The following is a 27,206-nucleotide window of genomic DNA, read 5'->3' on the forward strand; positions in this document are numbered from 1 at the left end:
CTCTGAGCTATAGTGAAGAAAAAAAAGGCGGTAATTACATTTAACCCCTCGCCTACAGGGCACTTATACCCCTTTCCTGCCCAGGCCAATTTCCAGCTTTCAGCGCTGTTGCACTTTGAATGACAATTGCGCGGTCATGCAACACTGTACCCATATGAAATTTTTATCATATTTTTGTGACAGATAGAGCTTTATTTTGGTGGTATTTAATCACCTCTGCGTTTTTTATTTTTTCTTAAACAAACCAAAAACCACTGAAAAAAAATGTTTTTTCTTAGTTTTTGTTATAAAATTTTGTAAATAAGTGATTTTTCTCCTTCACTGATGTGCGCTAATGAGGCTGCAGTGATGGGCACTGATAGGCTGCACTGATGGACACTGATAGGTGGCACTGATTGGCACTGATGAGGTGGTAGGTGGGTAGGTGGCACTGATGGGTATTGACAGGCATCACTGATGGGCACTGAAAGGCAGCACTCATATATGGCACTGATAGGTGGTACTGATAGGCGGCACTGACTGGCACTGTTAGGTGGCACTGACTGGCATTGATAGGTGGCACTGACTGGCACTGATGAGTGACACTGAAAATCAGCTCAGATGGGCACTGATATGTGGCATTGATGTGGCACTGATGGGCACTGAAATGTGGCACTGATGTGGCACTGATGGGCACTGGCAGGTGGCATGGATGAGCACTGAGAGCTGGCACTGATGGACACTGACAGGTGGTGCTGCTGGGGCTACACAGATCATCAGTGCACACTGATCATCAGTACTCTGATGATCTGTGTATATGTCCCCTCCGAGGAATGTCGATTACCGGCTCTCCTCTCCTCACAAGCTTTTCAGCGTGACCGCTCGTGGGGAGAGAAATGCCAATAACCGACATTTCCCTGTTTACATGTGATCAGCTGTGATTGGACACAGCTGATCACATGACCGAGCCAACATCTTCGGCTCTTTCCGTGGATCGGTGATCCGCTGTGTCCGAGGGACACAGCGAATCGCTGTGCATGCGCAGTGAGAACGGGAGGATCCAAAACTGTTTTCATGCCTTCCCCTTGCTGCTTCCAGACTATGCAGGCTGTCCTTCCCCAGTGGACTGCAGGTCAGTAGAGCTTCCTCTTTCAGCTTGGAGACAGAACCCCCCTACCTTCTCCGGGCACAGCAGGCCCTCAACTATCCATCTTTCATCCGACTTTCCTTGCTGGCTAGGCTCTCTCATATTTTATGGGCCATTCTGCCACACTGCCAGGCCTCATGACTGGGACTGGTCAGACTCCTATGAATATGCAGATCAGCTACTCCTTGCCTCCACCTACTGCCTTATAGAAATTTCTCCAAGCTCCTAGAGGTGGGGGGTACCAGAGACCGACCTGTAAAGCCCACCAGCTTGACTTGAAATAAACTCTCTAACTATACCACCCAGGCTTTTAGCAAGTAGCAACTACCCTAAACCAACTATGTACACTAGAGGGCGCTACACTTAAATGTTTCCTTTGTGATTGGTTGACCAGAAAGAATCTGCACAAGTCAGGAGTCTTACAGAATGCAGTCTGAGTATTTATATACCCACGTTCCCCAGCTGCCACATACAACCGCCCATTTAGATGAATTAGAAGATGCGGCTGTACGTGGTTGTACTGTGGGGTTACGTAAACCATCTGTATGCGTATAGACATATACTTTGAATAAAAGTAGGGGTTGATTTACTAAAGACAAATAGGCTTTTCATTTTGCAAGAGAAGTTTCACTGTACAGTGGAATTTGTCCCAGATTTTAGTGAATGTGGTGCAGATTAACATTTGCAAGAAATGCCCAATCACCTGCAAGGAAAATTTAAAAAAAAACAGCATTTTTTCTTTTATATGCTTGGATGATGGTAGTCAGCTTAGCTTCACCTCATTCATTAAGCTCTGGGGAAAGTTTCCTTGAAAGGTGCAACTTCCGTTGCAATCAATTTTATAGTGTGTGTTCGGAGTATACTATGGGGTCACATGTTACGCAACCCTTGGCACATACCCACATATAGTGGCATCTTCTAAATCATTTCAAGGGGCAGCTGTACGTAGCAGCTAAGGGGCCCGGGAGAGTGACTCCGCAGACTCTGCACACTGTATGGCTGCATGCCTAAAGCCATATAGGTGACTTTTTACCAATATGATCCTCAGGATCTTCCAGGCAGGAGGGGGATCCCCTTGTAATAGCAGTGACAAGATGTGTATACCTGGGAAGAGAACCTGTGCTTTATCCATGCTGGCTTGTGGTGGTTTATGTGCCTTTTTATGTGCCTATTGATTCGGTAACTTTTCCAGTTCCAGTCATATGTCTATTTTTTTTAGAGGACACAGGCACTGCTTTCTCTGTGTTGTATTGTATTCCAGTAACTACTTTATGTTCTATTTTTTTTTAGAGAATAAAAGCCCTTAAAAAATTAGCAAAGTATACTTTTGTCTATTTTCACCAGTGATTGTTTAAACAACTAGTGTTAAGCTGGTCATAGGCATGGCAGAATGGTCAAACTTGCACTCACAATCTCATTGTCTTACAAAGTCTCCTGGGCTAGTTATTCTATATACAAGAGACTTGTATTCAGATGAGGGCTTCTGTTTATATGGAGGAAGAGCTTGAAGACATTCCTAGCACCTGGAATAAAGGTTGCAGTCTGACATTTGTTTGTTCCCAGGGCCACCCATGCTGAGCTGACAGCCCTATAGACATACAGATGTTGGCCAATGTCTTTGGTCACCTTTACTATAAAGTACAAATTATATTCTGCTACTTGACTAATTTATCTCAACATTAAAATTATGTTCTGGAGATTATAAACCCTTACATATTCTAAGTGAAGTGAAAGTGACTAGTTTCAGGAAATACACAGAGATGAAACAAATCCTCCTACATAATTTGAACCAGTTTATATGCGGTCTTCTCTCCTCTACATCTGTTCAAAGTTTAGAATTTACACAGCTTGTCTGAGCTATTAGAAAACAAGGGGCAGGGAGCTGAAAGTACACATTACAGAGCTTAGTGAGGAGAGCTCTGAGAGAGGATTGGAGGGAAGGGGCACCCCACCCCCCTCCACACAGCACATAGGAACAGAGCTGAGTCTGTTAATCACAGGTTGTGTGCTAAGCTCCCTCCCCTGTCACCATTTTTCTCTTCATGTCAGGAAAACTTGTCAGAAGGTATTCATGCTGATAGCAGAGGAACAAAGCAGCAGACAGAAATGACAATTAGTGCTCTTAATTAAGACAAGTGCACACTATAGAGGGATATGCTTTGTTCATATTTCATGTCTGAGGCTTGCAACCTCATTGTAAGCTCCAAGGATCAGGCCCTCCTAATCCTCTTGTATTGAACTGTATTGTTGCTGTATTGTCTCCCATTATATTGTAAAGCGCTGAGCAAACTGTTGGTGCTTTATAAATCCAGTATAATAATAATAATATTTAAGTGAACTCATTCAGGGCTTTTTATTTTTTTATAACAGTTGGTTTAATATTCTAGCATATGCCAAAACCAGATATATTAGGGCTAAACTTTTTTTTTTAAATATTGAATAAAGTGGAGAAGACTTAGACCCTCTACCAAATTTATATTGCTGTCCCCCTTATGGGGAGGTTCACACCTCTTGGTCTTGATGAGCATTGTCACTGAGATAGAAAGTGATAGGAAATCCTACATTTTAGAGAATATCACAAGAGCAAGAGATAAGGGAAAATCTTTCTATGTGGACAAATGTTCTGGTGACAGCTCTATAAGATGGAAACTCCCCTCACTTTTGTTGCTTCTCCAAGACAGGAAGTCAAGGGAAATCCCCCCAACAGGACAAAGAGAGCAAAAAGTAACCTGATAGGGGAATTTACCTTTCCCTACTCTATTCATAAAAAGTTTTGGCTATACATACACTTTCGTCATTGTGTTTTTAGTCTAGGCTGTGATCCATCTCATAAGAGTTTTCCAAGATCATAGTAACTAATCTCTTAGACAAAACTAATCTCTTGCTGATCATCCCACAAAGCCTTTATAAAATATTTCTATACAATTTTATTTTTTATGTTATCTTGCATATTGTTATCTTGTATTTTGTCACATTATTGACTTCAAGGACACAACAGTACAGGATCCGGCTGCCCTGAAGAGAGTGTGAAGGTGCAATGTCTTCATGCCCACAGTCCTCTACTGACTTCACAGCCTTCAGGGGCTATTTGTGGACCTCCGCTAACCTCTATGATGAATGGAAGCTACTGCACATATCAGTACAGATCTGCACATCAACTGAAATGCAGTTGGGCACATTTATGGTGTGCTGATGAGTGGATTAATTCTACCACATGGTATGAACCATAATCTTTGAACATCACAGAGATGACCTGGGCCAGTAAGAGATGTAAAAGACATACATAGCCACTAAGTAAGAGCTGTCAAAGCTAGTTGGGGAGTGCAAGCATCAAGACCTTAGATCTTCACACCATGTATGGGCAGCCAGATCTGCTACAAACAGGATCACTGGTGAGAGGGCACTGCTGACATAGACCTGTTGCTGCTAGTAGAAACTGAGCATATAAGTAATGGTTCAAAGGAAAAAAAGCTCAATGACGCCGACAGTGAAAAGGTTCCCAGGGTCCCAAAGAGAAGAGTGTGAACATTCACTAATGTAGAGGCTGGATGGTCTCGGTGCACTAAATAAATAAAGGAAAAAACATAAGATGCACCATCTAAGTTAGGCAGGTTGCTTGTGAGGATCGGTAGAAAGGACCACCAGGAGGCTAGTGGAGTGGCACTTTTGTGCAGCTGCACAGGATACAGCTAGAAAGAGGTGCAGAGCCAGGGCCGATGCCATAACCACGCTGGAGTGCAAGCCTCTAACAGAACCGGAAATAACGTCCAACTTTGTGACAACAATGCAAGATGGGTGGTTCCTCCACTGACGTCACGATATCCCACGACATTGATGTGCCTGTAATTCATCTGGTTTTGTGAGTGTTTTTAATGCTTTGTTTTATCTGATGATTTATTAAATTGATACAATGAGATGGTTAAATTGATACACTTAGATGGTGCGCCTTCTATTTTTTCTTTTGCACATAGGTAATGGACAATTGACTAGCAGACTTTTCCACTGCATACAGACGTTACTGGGGCTGTGCACCAATGTAAAGACTGGGCCCCAACGCTAGCTGGCTGCAGAACTAGAGCAAAGACTGTGTCTTTAGATAGCTGCTCTACAAGGACTTCATGTGCTGCCTATAGACAGGAGTACCCCTGCAGAAAGATCTGGGTCTTAGCATAGTCATTCATAGAGTGCACATAGAGTGCAGTATAGCAGTATAGCATACTGGTTACAAGAAAGTTATTACAGCACCGTTTACCATTGCAGTTAATGGTATCTAGGCCATTGCTTTATGCTGATTTGTAGGTTACCAGGTATAGGTTACATCAGCTATATGGAATTCCACTCTAAACTGCTGTAAGCTAGTAATCATATTGTCTAATGAATTGTAATTAGCTGACTTCTCTATTTACTCATTTATGAACCTACTTTAATCTGTAACAATATATTAAGTTTCGTTTTCACTAACCAGTCTGGTGTCTTCTTCTTAATATTGAATTATAGTTGTGTGCAGAGTATTCATCTTTGTGCCCTCAACAGTATTGCAGATTCTATTTGTTTAACATGGTGTGTCCGAGGGGTTGTTCACCAGACCGAGGCAAACCAAATTATCAAGTGGCTCCTTTGTAGATAGTGCTACATAGGGGATCATGACCTTCTCCCCTGCCTTCCAAGAACCAATCTCCATGCCTGAACAATGTCACATGGGTAGAGGAGAAGGTCAATAACACTGTGTAAGCAGGTAGACGGTGTGGCTGGGGATCACAGGGAAGGTAAGTACCAATGGAGAGGGTGTGCATTATAAAGAGAACCTGTCACTTTGCCCTGAATAAGCAAAATACAGTAATAACATAGTAAATGGTGGGAGAAACTGCAAAGCCAAGCGGCAGACATGCCATCCAAATCCTTTAAAAGTGTTAAGTCCCAGGTGGCACCTGCCCCCGAATCTGCCCGTTTATTTTTTTTTACTATGATAACAGGGTCACTTTAGAAAACTTTATTTTTTGTTTTGCTTTGTTTTTTTTTCTTCATTTTTTTTTTAGCACAAACAGTATACATGAACATTGTACATTACTTATTTGTTCTGTCTAAACAAGATACTCTTCATAAAATTGTTTTAGAAATGTTTCTTTTTTTTTTGGAGGGTTCCAGGATAATATCAATGAAATAAAATCATATACTGAATAAACTTTTTACAGGGAGCATTAAACACCCCTGTGTATATAAGTCTAAGCTGCTCAACTTGATGAGTATTAATTTACCACACAGTTCAGACTATTGCAAATCTCCATTTTAATTTACTGTGTCTGACCTTGGCATGTGTGCAGTTAATCAAACTCGGCATTGTAACCGATAGTGAAATTTACGGGCAGAATGCAAATAAGTTTTTTTTCCTTTTTTTATGTACCTTTAGACTTATTCAGTAAGGCAAATAAAATTGTGCACAAGCTGCATCTCATAGTAACCAGAATTCATCTTCAGTGACCATTCACATCTTTGCACTGAGTTAGTGCAAATGTGTTAACATGCTTTGCATTGAGGTGGACCACTCATTTGAAAGGGCTGCCAAAGAAAGGTACATGTAGCATTTTTGACAGGGAACCATAACATACATTAGGCAAGGTTCATTGGAGTGCCATTTGGGACTAAATCACACCATTGCATGTAATGCTCTTTACCGTTCGCTGGGACAAGGTGGGCACTACCACAGCACAATAGCGTGAATGGAACCTAAGAAACTGATGAGCTACTGAGATATTAACAGCACAATGCCTGATCTAAATAAATATTAATTTCTGCAGTTTTGTGATTTTGGTTATGGAAAGCTATATAAATAAGGCCTTTAAAATGTACACTATATTGCAAACGTGTTGGGACACCTGCCTTTACACGCACATGAACTTTAAAGGCATCCCAGTCTTAGGCCGTAGGGTTTCAATATTAAGTTGGCACACCCTTTGCAACTATAACAGCTTCAAGTCTTCTAGTCCACAAGATTTAGGAGTGTGTCTATGGGAATGTATGACCATTCTTCCAGAAGCACATTTTTGAGGTCTGGAGGTAACTGGCTCGCAGTCTCCGCTCAATTCATCCAAAAGGTGTTCTATCGGGTTGAAGTCAGGACTTTGCGCAGGCCAGTCAAGTTCCTCCACCCCAAACTCACTTATCTATGTTTTTATGGACCTTGCTTTGTGCATTGGTGTGCAGTCATGTTGGAACAGGAAGGGGCCATCCCCAAACTGTTCCCACAAAGCGAGCATGAAATTGTCCAAAATGTTTTGGTATGCTGGTGCCTTAGAAGTTCCCTTCGCTGGAACTAAAGGGCCAAGCCCAACCCCTGAAAAACAACCCCACACCATAATCCCCCCTCCACCAAACTTTACACTTGGCATATGTAGTCAGGCAAGTACTGTTCTCCTGGCAACCGCCAAACCCAGACACATCCATCAGATTGCCAGACAGAGAAGAGTGATTCGTCACTCCAATGAACATGTCTCCACTGCTCTAGAGTCCAGTAGTGGCGTGCTTTACACCACTGCATCCGCACTTGGTGATATAAGGCTTGAATGCAGCTGCTCGGCCATGAAGACCCATTCCATGAATTTTTCTACGCACTGTTGTTGTGGTAATCTGAAGGTCACATGAAGTTTGGAGGTCTATAGCTATTGCCTCTGCAGACAGTTGGTGACCTCTGCGCACTGTGCGTTTCAGAATGCGCTGACCCCGCTCTGTCATGTTACGTGGCCTACCACTTGGTGGCTGAGTTGCTGTTGTTCCCAGTTGCTTCCACTTTGTTATAATACCACTAACAGTTGACTGTGGAAAATTTCGTAGCAAGGAAATTTCACAGATGGACTTATTGCACAGGTGGCAACCTATCACGGCACAAGGTTGAATTCACTGAGCTCCTGAGAGCGACCCATTCTTTCACAAATGTTTGTAGAAGCAGTCTGCATGCCTAGGTGCTTGATTGTATACACCTGTGGCGATGGAGGTGGTTGGAACATCCAATGGTTTGGAGGGGTAATATAGTATATATAAACCTAAAAACAAAAATTTTAAATATTACAGCTTGTCAGTCCTTAGCTGTGGTGGCTGCATTAGTTTTCATTGTTCAGGATTTGTTCTATTTTTCACACTTGTTAATCATCTGAATAACACACTTCCAGTCCCTGGGTGTACTGGGTACACGTATTTCTCCACTGTATCTATGGAGGAAGCCATGGTTGTTACTGTGACTGAACTTTAAACATGTCTGCATTTGTTCATCTCCATTGCATGGTGGATTGATGGGACTAGTAGTTTCACACAATAAAGATAAGATTCTTTGTGGTTGCTAACACTAGCGGTTGGGCAGTAAAACCCTACAGTTGAATTGCACTTTACCCCCCCCCCCCCCCAAATCACTACCCCCTTTAGCTGCAGAGACATCTGCGGAATGTGTGTACACCCTAGAGTTGCCATCTCATCCCTTTAAAACCAAACACATATTAATTACACAGGTTCTGAGACTGATTTAATACACATAAGGCACTAACTGAGTTTAATTACCAACTTAATCAGCTTGAGAACCTGTGTAATTAATATGTGTTCAGTTTTAAAGGGATAAGGTGGCTACCCTAGGGTGTACACATTCCACAGATGTGATGCTTTGCTACTGTGACAGGTATTATACTTCTCCCCATGCTGAATGGGGCCGCTCTTCCAACACCCTGCAGTGACATGCAATATGCCTCTTAAAAGTTTAAAGCATGTGTGAACAAGTCACCTGTGATTTCTCTTCTGCTCACAAGAGGTGACAAGGACACTACATTTCTAGCAATATCAACAGGTATTTTATGCACTTGCTGAAAATGTTCTTAGGCTAAAAAAGAAAACAAATGCAGTCACAACATCTATGGACTGGTACGCTTGAAAATATAAAATGCTTGTTTTGGGGTTTAGATATGGTTTAAGGTACCCCTCTCCATGTGCATTAACATATCTGTTAACCAGGTGGTAACCGCGCTATAGCCAAATGATGGCTACAGCGCGGTTTCCCAGTTCTGGGAGGGAGTCATGATGATCAGTGCCCTGCAGTGCTGCCCAGCAGTGACAGCAGCTAGTGCCCAGCAGTCCCTCCCACCAATGCGCAGCAGTGCCATCCATCAGTGCCCAGCAGTGCCACACATCAGTGCCCCCCCCAGTAGTGCCACCCATCAGTGAAGCCCAGCAGTTGCGCCCATCAGTCCGGCCCATCAGTGCCTATCAGTGCCACCCATCAGTTCCCAGCAGTGCTGCCTGTCAGTGCCATCAGTCAGTGCTGCCAGTCAGGGCTGTCAGTTAGCGCTGCTTGTCAGTGTCACTCATCAGTGCCCATCAGTGCCGCCTATCAGTGCCACCTATCAGTGCCTATCAGTTCCGCCTGTCAGTGCCCACCATTGCTGCATATCAGTGAAGCATCATCAGTGCCTCCTCATCAATGCCCAACAGTGCTGCCTCATCAGTGCAGCCCAGGGGCAGACTGACCATTTGGAAACTCGAGCACTGCCCTAGGGCCCAGGCTCTGTAGGGGGCCCCATGAGATGCCCCTGGTACCTTTTTCATAGGCTTTTTTGAGTTTGGGCAAGGACACAGGGGCCCCATGAACCCCTATTGCCTGGGGGCCCCATGAGTTGTCAGTCTGCCTCTGGTGCAGCCTATCAGTGCCCATCAGTGCTGCTTATCACTGCAGCCTCATCAACACACATCAGTGAAGGAGAAAAGTTACCTGTTTGCAAAATTTTATAATACTTTTTGCTCTTTTTTTTTTGTTCATAGTGCAAAAAATAAAACACCCAGCAATGATTAAATAACACCAAAAGAAAGCTCTATTTGTATGAAATAAAATTATAAAAATTTCATAAGGGGACAATGTTGCATGACCGTGCATTTGTCGTTCAAAGTGCGACAGCGCTGAAAGCTGAAAATTGGCCTAGTAGGCGAGTGGTTAATGTACTTTTTTTGTGCATTGATATTCTTTGCGTTAAGGCATCCCATTGACCTTGAATGGGCTATTAGCATTTAACATTGTATCTTTGTTACACATTTAGCTAAAGGAATATTGAAAAGGTAGTACATTATTTTTAATGTTTCTAGATGGCTATCTTGGACGCTGCAGCTTTGAGTTCAACCTTTGCGACTGGAAACAAGACCGACATGATGATTTTGATTGGAGCATACGAGCTGGCAGCACCCCAACACTTGGCACTGGACCCGTCACTGATCACTCTCTGCAAAATCCATCTGGGAGTTACATTTTTATTGAAAGCTCATTTCCTCAATTACCGGGCCAAGAAGCCAAACTTTCTGGCCCATTGGTGAGCAAGTGGAGCAGAAATTGCAAGGTATGTTTTATAACCAATGGAGAAACTACATGTGTTTTTTCTGTTATACCTAGTGATGAGACCAACACACCTGGGGCCAGTTTGGGGCAGCTTTGGTGAATCTGTATGTCATTGAAGTCAATATGGGCCAAATGTTTAAAATCAGTTCTGGCCATTTTCTAGTCTAACAGGGAATAGGTTGTCAAACAAATGGCGTGGGGACTGGGCACTGATCTTGGGGACATGAACCAATGCAAGAAAACATTTTTAAAAATTCAGTTTGTCTGGGAGCAGTGATTTTAGCCATGCTTAAAGTGAAACATTAAAAAAGCAAAACTCCATTAAATAACATATCTGAGGGATGCCTTGACCCTGCTTGTGAAGTGGCACATTTCTGCGTTTTATACAACCTACTACAGCAAAACAAACATTTACAAAAAAAAACAGTGTGTTTAAATTGCTGACAAAATGACACATCCCATCTGCTTAATTCTGTTTGTAAGAAAATGGCCGGGGATTCCATTCACCTATACCAGACCCTTACCTAGATGAGGGCCTGCTAAAGGTGGTAATGGAGGAAACCCTTAAAAGAGAAATAAATTAAAAACCGGCAAGAGGTCCTCCTTCAAATTCATACCAGGCCCTGCAAATGTTAGTATGAATTTTAAGGGGGGGGCACCCAAAAAGAAATGGCCAGAGGCCCCTTAAATTTTATAGCAGACCTTTTGGGCCAGTATCTGAGGGCTCCCAAATTGTTAAAGGGTGCTTTCAGATTTAAATAAGCACTCCTCTCACAGACCCCTACAACCAACCAGGCCAGGGTTGTGGAAAAGAGGACCTTTCCTCATTAATGTGGGGACAAGGTGCACAGGTGAGGTACCCCCTGACAAGATATCACCCCCCATGTTGAGGGCATGGTTCAGGATGGAGGTCAGCACCTTCTTGGCCAGCCAGGATACATTCTCAGATATGGGCCTGGTATGAATTTTTTGGGTGAGACCCCATGATTTTTTCTTCTTGATGAGTAAATGTTCAGGCTTGCATACCTACCTAATACTTATTCCCTAATTATATATCAATCTCCTATGTATTAAATAGAAAAACAAAATAACTAAGATTTTGTATATGTATGATTCTATATTCACCAAAACAATGATATGACTTGGCTCACTAAACCCACCAATGTTCCTGGAGTATGCCCATAGCTAGCAGAACCTACGGAATATCAAACACAACACTTAGGCTGCATTCACAGTTGAGCGTTTTGTAGCTTGAAGTTCCAAAAACGCTCAGACTTAAAAAATCAGTTGTTCTCTATGGTGCCTATTTCTGTAATCAAGTGTGAACAGGCACCATAGAGAACAATTGTTTTTTTAAGTTTGAGCTTTTTTGGAGCTTCGAGTTTCAAGCTACAAAACAGTCAAGTGTGAATGCAGCCTAAGGCTCCATGCATACTGGGCTTAAAAAAACGCCAGTGCTCTTGGTAGAAAAAAACCCCCGCTAATTTTGAATGATTTTTTTATACTAGCATTTAAGAGTGTTTAGGAGGGTTTAGCAGCATTTGGGAGCATTTAACAGTTTTTCTGCCAGAAAAATGCTCTAAATATCAAAACAGCATTCCCGAGACTCAGAGAAACGCCTATTGATACAATGTTATAGAGTGTATAAAACATGTAAAGACATTGTGTCAGAAAAAGAAAAAAAAAATGTAGATGAAAGAAAATAAAGTGCATTTAAACAAAAATAATAAACAAATGTCCCCAAAAGAGTATGGAGATCAAACAGTATCATAAAAATAATATACATATAAACATACATACAAAAAATATATGTCTATGCATAAAACCATAAAGTCAGTACAGATTCAGACAGATATATGTCAAAAAACATTCTTCCAAGTTTGGAACACTCAATGTGGGAAGAAAACCTGAGGAAAAAGAAGAAAATGATGTAGGGAAAAAGGACACATACTGCAAAGATATGCTACAGGTAGATATGAACAAAGGTAAAGGTATATAATGCATATACAAATTCCCCAGGTTTGAATTGTTCGATGATGATTTAAAGAAACAGTGGACAGATATTCTTTCTACTTGTTCCTTTGCTCTTATGAACATTATCATTCTCTCTAAAACTAAAGAGATTGAAAAACTTCAAAAAGAAATCTCCATTTTGCAGAAGGATATTAAACTGGTCCAAAATGCGGCTGAATTTGTCGAATTGGATAAACGCCTTAATGATAAATTGGATCGATTGGAAAAGGAAACTATGCAAGGAAAAAAAGAAAAAATGTTACGAGACAAATTACATTACAATACAAACATGGTCTATATTTGAGTTGATGACGTTATATATGACTATATTGATGACGTTCTTGGGGCAACCTTCCAGTTAGAAACACGTAAGCTTCTCAGATATTGAAGTGGAATTTTTGGAGGATACAATGGCTGCCTCTGATTTGGATCATTCATCTATGCAACAATCAGGGTTCAGACAGAAGAATGAAACTAGTTACACCTGTTCCTTCAAAAAATGTGAAACAGAAGCACAAAACCCACGAAAAGAACCACCAAAAGGGTATAAGAAGACAAGAAGAGGAAACAGATGGTGAAGGAACAAGTGGCAACCGATATTCGTTACAAATACCACCTCGCAAGATGTAACTGGTACTGTAAATGTGTTAAATCTTTCTAACAGGTGCTTCACTACTGACAAGGAATCTCTCTTGACCAAGGGACTTAATTTTTGCCCACAGAGACATTTCAATCTATTTGACACAATTCTGGATGTTAACAAATATATTAGAAACATTACCCTCAAAAAACATTTATTTTCTGAACGGGATGGAGATGATGGTGAACATTTTTTGAATTCTAATGTTCACTCCTTGGAACCCACCCCAGAGGTTCATACTTTAGAGAATTATGTGCTATAAGAGATTTTGAAGACCGCGAGGAGGGAGGGGGTAATATGTTTTCCAATGTGGGCACTGATTTGTCTGAGTCTGTTCCCTTTAGGACTCAATTGGATTTTTACCCTATACAATCACGTAGTTCAGGTATGGATAAATATCAGAATTTGGTTGAGCGTGACCTGACTACCTTAGCATTGCAGGTGTCTGCTGGTTTGAGTCCATGGCATGACAATCTTACACATGGGGAAAGAATATCTTTGAAAAAGTTGGAAAATGATAAATCAATTTTCCGTATCCGTAATGCTGATAAAGGTGGAATGGTGGTGATTATGAGTGTTGACATGTATCAGAGGGAAGCAGAAAAACAGCTTCTAGATATCCACACCTATATTAGACTAAAAGGTAATGCCACAAAAAAAATATAAAGTAACTGTTAAAAGTCTTGTTGACAAGGGATTCCCTATTGGTATTTTTACCAAAAAGGAGGCTGATAATCTGGTTCCTGATTTTCCTGTACTGTCCACATTCTACCACCTACCAAAAACTCATTACAAGGGAGGCCAATCATTTCAGGTATTGGTTCCTTAAACAAGAGGTTGGGTCACTGGTTGGATTCCCAGCTCCAGCCTCTCGTTTTATGACTTTCAAGTTATTTAAGAGACACTAATCATCTTCTTAACATTGCAGATGGTCTGTGTTGGGATGACAGTCTCATGTGGGTGACCTGCGATGTTACTAGTTTATATTCTTCTATACCCCCATCATCTTGCAATAAAAGCGGTCTCCTTTTACCTTGAACATGATACTGGTTTGAGCATTGAACATCGTTTATTCATCTTGGATGTGTTAGAACATCTGCTTACCCACAAGTTCTCTACTTTAAATGGTGAGTTTTTTCTCCAGAAGTGTGGGGCTGTGATGGGAGCTAAATTTTCACTATCACTCGCCAACCTTTATGTGGGTTGGTGGGAACAGTCGCACATTTATGGCACCCAAAATCCCTTTAGATGCCATTTTAAAATGTTCTTTTGATACATTGATGATCTCATTTTTGTTGTGGACAAAGATTTGGGAGTCTTTTCTGCTAAATAACAATGATAGGAATTTGTAATTCACTGGACAAATAGAGGAGAGAGAGATTTTATTTCTGGACGTCCGTTTGACCAGTGAGAACCATAGAGTCACCATGGGGTTTATTTACTAAAGCTGGAGAGTCCAAAATCAGACTCCCTTCTGCATAGAAACCAATCAGCTTCTAACCTCAGCTTGTTCAATGAAGCTTTGGCAATGAAACCTGGAAGCTGATTGGTTTCTATGCAGAAGTGAGTCTGATTTTGCACTCTCCAGCTTTAGTAAATAAACCCCCATGAGTTTGTTTAGGAAACCTTTGTCTGGGAATACCCTTTTGTTGGCCCAATCGGGTCATCCTAAACACTTTATCAAAAGCATTCCTGTTGGACAATATTTATGTATTCATCGTATTTGCAGTGGTCAACAAGATTTTGAGAGGGAGGCTTCTGTTTTGTTTCAGCGTTTTTTACAAAGGGGATATCCCAAATGGATGTTGGATGGAGCATATTGTATAGCCAGTTCTAGATGGAGAGAAAATCTACTAAAAAACGAACTATATAGTGGGAGTGGAAATAGGACAGATGATAGTACTTATATTAATGATTCTAACAGAAGGAAACTTACTTTTTCCACCTCATTTAGCTTGGAATGTAATGATATTAAGCACATTGTTACCCGTTATCTCCTTATGTGAGGATCAGACATGTGTAGACATCCTTAAAGACGGCATTAATGTGGTCTCTAGAAGAGCTCCCACCTTAGGTAACTCTTTGTCTCCCAGTTTCTTTAGTCCTGCACAGACACAATCCACAACGTGTTGCACTTCAATGGCAACTATCGCTGTGATGCCCTTTCCTATCCATGCTGTGCACACATTATGAAAGGTAATAAATTCAATTCTACTATTAATGATCAGGAATATAATATTACCTCATTTTTCAATTGTAACACTACTTATGTTATCTATTTGATTACTTGCAAATGTTGTTGTGTCCAGTATGTGGGATGCACGACCAGGTGCTTAAGGGATTGTTTTTATGAACATTTATATAGCATTGAAAAACATCTTTCTACTAGTGTTGCCCGTCATTTCAATAAGTGCCATGCGGCAGATGCATCGGCAGTGCAGGTACAAGTCATTGAAAAAATCTGGCCATCTAAAATGGGTGGTGACATCTTTTTGCAGTTGTGTAAAAGGGAGGTCTTCTGGATATTTCATTTGAATACTCGTGTCCCTCAAGGTTTGAATCGTGAATGGGACATTACATATTTTTATGATTAGCATTTTGAACTTGTTTCTTTGCACTTCAATATGTGTGTGTATATGTATGTATGTGTGTGTATGTATGTATGTGTATGTATGTATCTGTGTGTATGTATGTGCGCATGTACACACACTTGCATGCACCTTTTTACTATCATTACACCAGTATGGTTATGCATTTTCCATGTGCTGTGTGGTGCGCACGTATGTACACACATATCATGGGTTACATTTACTGTGAATATGTTGTTCATATCTACCTGTAGCATATATTTGCAGTATGTGTCCTTTTTTCCTACATCATGTTCTTCTTTTTTCTCAGGCTTTCTTCCCACATTGAGTGTTCCAAACTTGGAATAACTTTTTTTGGCATATATCTGTCTGAATCTGTATTGACTTTATGGTTTTATGCATAGACATATATTTTTTGTATGTATGTTTATATGTATATTATGTTTATGATACTTTTTGGTCTCCATTCTATTTTCAGGACATTTGTTTATTATTTTTGTTTAAATGCACTCTTTATTTTCTTTCATCTACATTTTATTGTTTTCTTTTTTGGTTTCTTTTTCTGACATAATGTCTTTACATGTTTTATTGACACCCCTGCTCTATAACATTGTATCAGTAGACATTTCTCTGAGTCCCAGGAATGCTGATTAAGACAGGTGTTCTTCATTGATTGATATATATAAGACAGCATTTCCGATTCTTTCTTTGTTATGATTAAGCATGTGATCATGTGAAACGTGTTATCATCCATGTACATGTCCTGGTGCATCTGTTGTCTTATGGATTAATAAATTATATTCACGCATATTCATCATTCCTACGGTATGCGGCCAACCTTTTTTTCTGATGCAGATTGCGTGGTGGTGAGCAGGACCTGCGCCTGCTTCGGTTTGATGCTGATTGTTGCCTGAGCAGTATTCCTCTTGTCTTTTACGTTCACACCTATGCAGGTTGTGTTTGAGCCGTTTCTGCATTGCATTTTTGCACCTGCATTTTTTTTCTCATTTTTGTTATTTTTCTTGTTGCTAGGCAGACTTAAAATGCAGAGTCATCAAAAACATGGCAAAACGCATAAAAAACGCACTACATGCTTTTCTGCAGCATTTCCATTGAAGTCTATAGAACCAAAAACGCAACTTTTTGCGTTCTAAAAAGTCCCTGACCCCTTCCAAAAACCGCACCGGGTGAGAACATGGAAATGTGAACATGTCTCATAGGAAATCATGCTAAATGGACTGTATTGCGTTTCTGCAAAATGCTGCGGAATACAGCATATACAGTACATACAGTGATCCTAGGGTTACTGCTCATTAGTTTTTATAATATGCCCCCAGCCCCAGTAGGAAAGCCCTATGCCAGGCATGAGGATGCAGCCAGATGGATATGCTTTGTGTCACAGCAGTGGTCTCTGTGCAGGAGTCAGATATGACCCCGGCCTTGTCACCGCTATAGTGCTACAATCAGCAATGCTTGCTTTCCTCGATGTACATCGACCGCAGTGCTCTGTCTCTGCAATCCTGTCTCCATACTAATAATATCATTAACAATCTTCACAAGCAGACTCATAGCCTTACTCAAACAAAGGTCCCTGGTAATCCCCCCCCTCCTCCATCCTTTATTTATGTATCAGGCTCACTGAACAGCTCCCAGGGCAAGGAGGTCGATAGTAGGAGCTTGCACACAGCAGAGTACTGAATAATGCCTGCAAAGACCTCCTCCACATTTTGTGTGCAATAATGATTTTGCTGGAACTGATACTTCTGTTTAATTACTTAATATGTGCACAGACCATAAATTATGGATCTTGCTTGAAGTCGTAAAGGTTTACTAAGGACTAGCTGTGCAGGTTCCTGCTGTCTGCCCACATAGCAGAAGGGTGGGGTTGTAGGAGGATTTAGGAGCAGGGGCTGGCACAGAAAGGAATTGGCAGTTTCAGGAAGTGGTCAGATTTTACTAAAATTACACATTTAAAAATAAAACCTTAAAAAAAAAAACATGCAAGTGGTTATTGTCTTCTAATGCTGCAAAGGTTTCTACTAAAAAGTGAGGTCTGGTGACAAGTCTTTTTAATCCCAGTACTGGTGGCCCTTTAAGGTGGCTTTAATGTCCAGTAGGCGGCGCTGCTTCTGTATCATGCGACCACTGTGACTGGATCAAGAGTCAGCAGGACACTACGAAGCTGTGACCCAGAGCTGTCAGTTGTGTGCTGGGGGCATCAAGTCAGAGCGCTCTCAGCATGCAACTTAGGCTGCTGTGGATGCATATGTGTGGCAGCTGGGCATTAACCACTTCAAGTCCGGACACTTTTACCCCCTTCCTGTCCAGGCCAATTTTCAGCTTTCAGCGCTATCACACTTTAAATGACAATTGCGCAGGCATGCAACACTGTACCCATATGTTTTTTTTAGCATTTTTTGAGACAAATAAAACTTTATTTTGGTGGTATTTATTCACCGCTGGGATTTTTATTTTTTTTGCTATATAAATAAAAAGTCCAAACATTTTTTAAAAAAAGTGTTTTTCAAATTTTTTTTTACATTTTTATTTTATTTTTATATATTATTATTTATGGGTTTTTTTACATACTGTCACCTTAGCAGTACAGTGTCACCATAGTGAGGAGGGGGGGGGGGCTTAAGAAGATTGATTTATTTTTTTTACACTGATTGCTTTTACACCCATAAAGGCTGTAAAAGCAATAATTTCTCCTTCTCTCTGGCTGCATTCTTGCAGCCATTGAGAAATACTGTGTGAGCTGTGATTGGTCACAGCTTGTCACATGGTACAAGACTGTTGTGAATAGCCTTGTACCATGTGACCTCTGTGATCATTCACAGATTTCACAGGTAGTAAGCAATGATGTCAGAAATGACATCTTGCTTACTACTCTTCATGTGATCACTGATTGGCCAATCAGTGATCACGTGATCGGGACCTCACACAGAGGTCCTGTACAACAATATGTGTTCCACAGCGGGCACCGGATTGTGGTGCTGTGCGCTCCCAGGGAGTGCGCACAAGCAGGGGGCGGGGAGGCCATTTATAAACGGCCACCCACCCCTGCACTGCTCCCGTCTGGCCGTTTATATACATGGCCTGGACGGGAAGTGGTTAAAGCCCACTTTTCTTGCTACTGCATATATGCGTTACATGGTCAGCAAGAGGTTAGAGAGGATCTTCAGTCTTAAAAAAAAATTAAAACTCAGCAGCTACAAATAGTGTAGCAGCTGACTTTTAATAAAAGGATTCTCACCTATTCAGGGATCCAGTGCTGTCCTCACCCAGGCCGTTTCTTTGCCGGTCTTCGGATCCCCAACTCCAGCATGTTTACTAAGAGAAGGCGGCTGTGGCTCCTTCCAGCTTCACAGCCAGCTTCCCACTGCACATGCGTGAACTGAGCTACACTGTATGAATGGTCCTGCAGCCTTCTGGGACCTGTGAATAGTCCTAGAAGGTTGCAGGTAGGGGCTAGAACTTTTGCTCTGATTGCCTAGGTGTTTGGACTGGGTACCTACTAAGGGTATGAAGGTGTTAAAGTGGAACTTCCCTTTTAGGATGACGTTCTGCTTTAACTGTATCTCAGCACCACAAACTGAAAACGCTATTTAGTTTATTTTTAATATATAAGCAAACTCACTCATCCATCCAAGTCTCCATGCTTTATTTTGTTAAGAAATTACTTTGAAAAACACCCCTCTAGGATTTTTAGCTGTGGCCATCTGGAGTAAAGGCAGATGGCTGGTGTAGCATTTACTTTCTGGAATCCTTCTGCCCTTAGCTCAGGCATGCAGACAGATCCAGTACAAGGAGAATGACAGGCGCATGGTGTAGGAATCCATGTATGTAGTATGAAGTTCCAAGTGGGCAAGGGTAGTCCAGTAGGCACTGAGGGCAAACTGCGATGGAGCGAAGCATAACTCTGTGGTAGAAGAAACAAAGGAACACAGCGCCTCTAAGTGTGTACTGTAATAGTATTTTATAAGAAGATAAGTAGTAACTCACATCTTAGAAATTAAAAACAGGCTCATGTGGTGGAGAGGTAAACGTCTTCTAGCCAGATGTTGGGTGACTGTACCAGAAGGAGATAGCCTAGGTCCGCCAGAAGATGGTGCTGTGTATGTGTAGCATAGGTGGTGAAGCCTGGCAGAGTCTCCAAGTTGTCCAAGATCGGTCACGTTCGGCGTCTGATGTCATCAATGTGCCCCACTATGTTAGCCTGTTTTTGATTTCTAAGATGTGAGTTACTACTTATCTTCTTATTAAATACTATAGCAGTGCACACTTAGAGGTGCTGTGTTCCTTTGTTTATGCAGACAGATCCAGATGTAGGAAAAAAAATGCTCATGAAGACTCCTGGGATGTATGACACCATTTTGGCCTAGGCCAGAAACCAGGAAGCAACTGATGAAATTTAAAAAAACATGTTTTAAATAAGTAAATATAATACATCTTCCTATCTATTTACTAATTCTAGCAGCAAAGGGTTTAAAAATAGTTCATGTTGACACAGAGAGTTTTGTTTCGCTTTAAAGGTATGTAACAGCTTTTCCTATTTGCTCTCTTTTGATCTGTTAAACAAGCCAATTAAAGCATTTTGACATAGCTGTTTGGTAAGTGCAACAAAAAGTTGCTGATCCTGCCAGAAATCTTGTTATCTGATAACTTCCTGAGCTTTCTGCCCGTGCTGCATTCTTAGCAGGTACATTGTTCCCAGCTTTCTCTGGGGACTACAGAACCCCTCTCCTAACATATTGTAGGTTATTGTAGTCCTGTCGTAGTGTGACAGTGCTGTTTCTCCATAGATACATTATGGTAAGTAAGCATTGTCTCCTAGGACAGTGTTACTGTTAAAATCACCAGGTGAAAAATAAAGGAAAAACACAAAAAAGAAGACTAATGCAGCTGAAATATGTAAGGATTGGTAAGTAGCTATAGATAACATTTTTGTTTTTGGGTTTAGATGACCTTCCCCGTTGATTGCCTTCTTTCCTGATGCTGCTTCAATGCATGTTCACTGCATATTATGTTCTGCAAATAATAATCTTAGCCTGAAGTCCACCATTGCATATGCCATCAAGCACCCCATGCAGTGCAGAGCATAATGTGTTTCTGGTTTCTATCTGCTTCATAACTATGCCTCCAAATGTCCCGTATTGTCAGTATATGATTGTCAGTCTGATTTTCAGGCCCTCTTGTCTGTGTGCTCTTTCCTAGCTGATCTTTTACTTTTTCATGTACGGAGAGGGAATCGGCTCGCTGACTGTGCATCAGGTGACACCAAGTAGAAAGGAGGTGCTGCTTTTTAACCTGACCAGGGACCAGGGGAATTTCTGGCAGAGGAAGGAGTTGGAACTCCATGAACTTGGAGAGGATTTTTATGTCACATTTGAAGGGAAAGTGGGCAAAGATCAAAGAGGGGACATCGCTCTGGATGACTTAGTTCTGTCTAACGACTGCATTCCTTCCTCTGTGTCTGAATCTCACGAGACCTGGCCCATGAAAGGTAACGCATGTCTTTGTCCTTTCAGATTAATCATCGTCCTAGCAATTTTATGTTTCAGTAAGAATTGTCCCATTGTATGTTTTTAACAAATCACTTTGATTAAGGTTTAAACATTTTCGAATGTACTTTGCTAAAGCTGGCCATACATTAATCCAGGGTTTCTCAACCAGGGTTCAATGAAACCCTAAGGTTCCTCCAGAGGATAATAGGGGTTCCATGAGCAATAGACAGTTTCTGCCTCTCAGATATGTTTTCCCTGACACCATTGATCTTTTAAGCTACTTGTTAAGGGATAATTCTTCCCAATGACCACATATGTAAGGAGCATTCCTCCCACTGACCATCACAATAATGTATCATAAATTGTAGATATAGCAAATTTTAGCAGGGGTTCCCTGATACCAGAAAGAGTTCCTCTCCCACTGTGCTATTGTGTTCTGACAGTGGGGAGGCTCCCCCACCATCAGAACACACTGATCAGTGTGTAGCTAGACTTCTGTACAACCAGCCTGGCCAGACACGGACTGAAATTCGGCCAGTCCCTGCTGAACGAGCTGAATGTCATAACTGATCACATGTGCAGCCACATGGCATTTGCAGATTAAACAGAGGCTAGGATGGCAGCTTGCTTGGCTGACAGAGATAGGAGGGTTTAGTTCTGCTTTAAAATAAGGAAAACTACTAAATCGAGTAGCTTGGCCTATAAATCCTTCCTCTAAATTTAGATTCAAGCTCTTTAACCCTTTTTCTGCCAGGTCCGTACTGCGTGTGGACCTACAGCACTGATTCAAGGAGGTCAGGTCTGTATATTGTATGGACCTGACTTCCTTCTTCTGCTGTAAGCTCATGAACTTATATCAGAACCAGGGGCGGACTGACAACTCATGGGGCAATAGGGGATCATGGGGGCCCTGTGTCCTTGCCCAAACTCAAAAAAGCCTATAAAAAAGGTACCAGGGGAATCTCATGGGGCCCCCCACTGATCCCAGGCCCTTGGGCAGTGCCCGAGTTTCCAAATGGTCAGTCCGCCCCTGCTCAGAACTCTTCTGAACAAACCAATAGCTCTTAGTAGTGGCTGACAATTACCTAAAATGTGACCCCCTCTCCCACCTGCTGCTCCTCTGCCTCTCACCCTCTGCAATTACCAGCTTCTTTCCTCTGCCTCTCCCACCAATAACTGCAGAACCTCCCTGCTGATGTAACCCCTGCCCCCTTCCTGTACCCCTCCCCCCAGCCGATTATCACTCTTCAGCCAGCACCGATCCCCTGTGGCTCTGCAATTACCAGCTTCCCTCTTCTGCCTCTCCTGCCAGTAATTGCAAACCCTTTAAAGGGTTCCTGCAGGCTGCAGCTGTGACACCCCCCTTAGGTGCCCCCCACAATCTCCCGTGGCCCTCCCATGCAGCACTGTTGGCCGGCATTCCCTCCACCCCCTCTCGGCAGCTGCTGCCTGGGAAATCGTGACTGTCAGGATAGAGAATGGGGGGCTTGTAAACCTGTGCTAATCAACTCACTTTTCTTTCCTGAATGAACAAAGTGATCAGTAGCGATCACTCTGTTCATTCATCACTGACTCATAGTGAACTGTGTTTACTATGTTTCAGTTTCTGAATTAAACATAGTAAACAGTGTTTACTGTGTCATTTTGTAAATGAATAGGAGTCTGTGCAGACTTCTATTCATTCATCTGTAGTGCAGCTCAGGCTGCAGAGGAAGGGACTGTCTTGCAAAAATGGTCCAGCCACCTGAGTTTAAATGTGGAGTGCAGGGCCTTGCAGCAAAATGGTTAAAGCAAACCTTTGATTTGCTTCTGCAGGGCAAATCAGCAGGTTTTCTTTCATGTCTCCTTCACAGCAGCGCATACTTACCTTTCCTTTGCCCCTCTGCCACTCCATTCAACTGCCAGAAGTAAAAAAAATATATATATACTTTTGTATGCCCAAAACAAAAGGAATCTCCAAAAAGGATAGAAAAAAATACACATGCAGAAATCTTAATTAAGTGGGAATTAACCAAATGTATATAACAGGAAATAATTACCGGTATTCTACAACATAACATCAACTCAAAAAAAGCAACAAAATATACCCAAAAGACAGAAAAAAATCCAAACCAAAAGGCACAAAACAACCCAATAATGGCACAAAAAAATGCTACACTAATATGATTAGTTCAAATAGTGGAATAAACTTGGCTTATTTCGGTTTAATTAGGATTTCTGTATGTGAATTTTGCATCCTTTTAGGAGATTCCTTTTGACTGGGGAATACAAAAGTGTACTGAAATTCTGTTAAAGTGTTTTTAGTAATCCCAGTGGGTGATATAAGTTAAGTTTGAATATTCTGAACAAAATCAAGCCCCATATATTTTTGTGAGTAGTTAAAAAGTATACCCTGTACTTTTAGGTGTTGAGAAACATTTGATTCAATCTCATCTCTCTGTGACAGAAATGGTGCTTTATAATTGGCCCAAGGCTGGCACATGGTCCTCAGCAATGTTTAACATGGTTGTAAACCCCTACATACTGTATGTCCACTGAAGTGACTGGCCTCAGATGATACACAGAGATTAAACAAATCCTCCTACATAAGTTGTACCTGTTGATCTATAGCCATCTCTTCTCTGCAGCCTCCTAAAACACACATTTTACACAGGATCTCTGAGCTCCAGAAGGTGGGGTTCAGATGTCACACACTGCACAGCATAGTGTAGGGAGCTGAGTGTAATATGAAAGCTGAGTGGAGGGAATGGATACACCCCCCTCTACACAATTTCATTGGGAAACGTGCACAGCTAAGGCTGTCAATCACCTGCTGTGTGCTGGAGGGTGGGCAGGCCGCCCCCTGGAATTCCCTGATGTCGGCATTAATGATCAGAAGTGACTCTTGCAGATATCAGTGAAAAGACAGTGCACACTAGCTGCTTTGGATTGAGGCAAGTACAGACTTTGGAAGGATATACTTTGTTATTTTTTTCATTTGAGAGGTTTACAACCTTTTTTTTATGACTAGAGGGACTCAGGGTTTACACTTTCCTCCCCCACTCCTACCATCCTAATAAAGTGAGGAATTATAGGAAAGATGAGCGTGTGCTGCTGGTGAGCCGAGCCTTAAAACTAAACTGCAGGCAAACAGCTAATGATACAGAAACATAAATACATGTAGGGGAGTCGTTTTATCTAATTTTTTTTTCCACCCAATCTTAATATTTGCACAGCTCCCTCAAATAGTACCTGTAGGATGACACTACTTTCTCTGTTACAGTCAGGGACGGTGTAAGGATTTTTGTCTACTAAGGCGAAGATGCATTTTGCCGCCCCTTCCCCACTGTCCTCCTGCCACCCCGCCCCCTCCACCACATCCCCTCACTGTCTACAGCTGAGCTGGTACCTCCTTCACGTTGCACCCGTAATGTGGCACAGCGTGAATGACGCCACACACCATTGATAATTGACCTGAACTTCCATTAAGCAGCAGTAAGTAATGAGGGGGCGGGGGTATACATTCCTTGCTTCCCCTCACTGGACACAGGCAGCTGACAGGTAAGGCAAACTAAAACTTCCAATTTGTTCCTCTTATAAACAAACTCCCAGATCACACCTCGCCAGATAACCCCACCCTGATTACACCCCCTAGATACCCCCCACCCTGATCACATGATCCCACCTCCCCAGGTACCCCCCCACCCTGATCACACCTCCCCAGATACCCCAAAACTGATTACACTACCTAGATATCCCCCACACTGATCACACCTCCTTAGATACCCCCCAGCCTGATCTTATGATCACACTTCCCCAGATACCCCCCATTCTTATCACCCCCACCAGATACCCCCATTCTCATCACACTCTCCAGCTACTCCTCCCACCCTGATCACACCCCCCCAGATTCCCCCCCTGCTGATAACCCCCTAGATACCCCCACTCTGATCACACCCTCCAGATACCCCCCATACCCTGATCACACCCCGAGATATTCCCCCACCCTGAACAACCCCCCCCCAAGATACCCCCCTGTAATCACACCCTCCAGAAACACTCATCATCCTACTGCTCTCTCCAGCTATCTCACTCTGACAGCAGCCTATTAAACAGCAGACAAACTTAAACATGCATGCTGCACCCTCTCTCCTACAGGGCTCAGCGTGGAAGTTTTAGTTTACCTGCTGGAGGGAAAGTTGTTTTAAAAATCCGACTCTCCAACAAATGGCCCTAGTTACAGTTATAGAATGTAGAAGGGATACAGTACTGTCCTCTCTCCAACCCGCCCTGCTGATTGGAGAGTGAAAGAGCATCAGCAGACTGCTGAGATCATCCCACTGCTCACTCCTCCTATCAGCATGCATAGCACTGTTGCATTTAGCACCTCTGATTGGTTTCCAGTCCTGCTTTTCCTCTTCCAGTCTAAATTCTGCTGTATGGGGGATTGCATGAGGCTGAAACCAAGCCAAACTTGGTGCATACAGTAGTTGTACTTAAAAAAATAATTGTATGATTTACTAATAAGTACAGACTGGCATTAATTTGTTTTTTTTTAGCTTCAAAGTGAATATGTTTTCCATGTAGACCTAGAGCAGGTTTGCTGTAACTTATGTGAATTAACTCAAAGCAAGATCAACAGAATTCTAATTTTATAGGACGTTTGTGTTGTTTGCCTCCCCAGGGTTTTGCCCACTCGGTTTCCTGATTTGTAAAAATAAGAGTTGTTACAGGCCAGAAGAGCAATGTGACTTTGTGGATAACTGTGGGGATAATACAGATGAGAAGGACTGTGGCACTTCCTGCACATTTGAAGATGGTCTGTGTGGTTGGCAGAACTCCTTGGCAGACAACTTTGATTGGATCTTAGGAGGAAACGCTTCACAAACTCTGAAACCTCAGATTGTGGACCATACCACGGGAAATGAGAAAGGTGTGTTATAGCTTTTTTAAAAAAAGGTTTCAGCCTTGAAATAGGGAAGCTGTCATTGATGTCATACTTTTGTGGCTCTCATCCCCTTCCTTGTTTTACTACTTGTTGTGTTTAAATGTCATTAGCTGCTTGCTTAGCCACTTCAATACCGGACCCTTTCACCCTCTTCCTGCCCAGACCAGTTTTTAGCTGTCCGCGCTGTCACACTTTGAATGCCAATCACTCAATCGCGCAACACTGTACCCAAATTAAACGTTTATGGCTTTGGGGGTTTTTTTTGAGACAGGTAGAGCTTTCTTTTGGTGATATTTAATCACCACTGGGTTTTTTATTAGTTTGCTATATAAATTAAAAGTATACAGAAAAAATACAGGTAATGAAAACACGCTTTTCTTAGTTTCTGTTGGAAAATATTGCAAATAAAAAATCTTTCTAAATTTAGGTCAAAATGTATTCTGCTACATTTCTTTGGTAAATATAACTACAATCATTTGATATTATTTAGTCTGTGTGAACGTTATAGCATCTGCAATCTATGGTATATACTGTATATTTGAGAATTGATCAGTCCTGATGCACTGACGGCCTATCTAATTTTTGATACCCTAAAATGCCAGGACTGTATATATACCGCTCAAATGACCCCTTCTTGGAAAGTAGACACCCCAAGGTATTTAGTAAGAGGCATGGTTATTTGAAGCTGTAACTTTTTGTCACAATTTTTTTACATTCTGTCAGCAGAGCAGTCATCATATGACTGATGTGGCAGTGATCAGGGATACTGACTACTCTGGGGAGGTGATCAGGTTTTTTTTTTCATACTATGATTCCTTATAACAGTGATGATCACTGTTATAAGCAATAATTTTTATGAATAGCTTCCATTCATGTGCCATTTTGTACAATTGAGATAGCTGTGATTGGCCATAGCTGTGATTGGTCCTATCTGTACCATGTGATCACTGTGACCAATCACAGAGATCACAATAGTAGTCAATGAATGGGTACGAATGAAAGCCATTTGTGTACCTTTGACGTGTGATTGCTGTAGTTGGTCACAGC

At 41.8% G+C, this 27,206-nt stretch overlaps 1 protein-coding gene across 1 annotated transcript in view; it reads left to right on the forward strand.

Moving 5' to 3' along the window:
• Positions 1-27,206, forward strand: part of MALRD1 (MAM and LDL receptor class A domain containing 1) — a 464,614-nt gene that overhangs the window by 258,818 nt on the left and 178,590 nt on the right. Inside the window, exons 22-24 of the mRNA XM_089693696.1 lie at positions 10,238-10,485; positions 20,943-21,231; positions 25,896-26,144. Coding sequence (XP_089549822.1) covers positions 10,238-10,485; positions 20,943-21,231; positions 25,896-26,144 — 786 coding nt within the window. The remainder of the gene's footprint in view (positions 1-10,237; positions 10,486-20,942; positions 21,232-25,895; positions 26,145-27,206) is intronic.

The sequence above is a fragment of the Staurois parvus genome, unplaced genomic scaffold (genome assembly GCF_062004578.1).
Source record: "Staurois parvus isolate SC_StPar_1 unplaced genomic scaffold, SC_StPar_1.0 ptg000636l, whole genome shotgun sequence".
Taxonomy (NCBI): Eukaryota; Metazoa; Chordata; class Amphibia; order Anura; family Ranidae; genus Staurois; species Staurois parvus.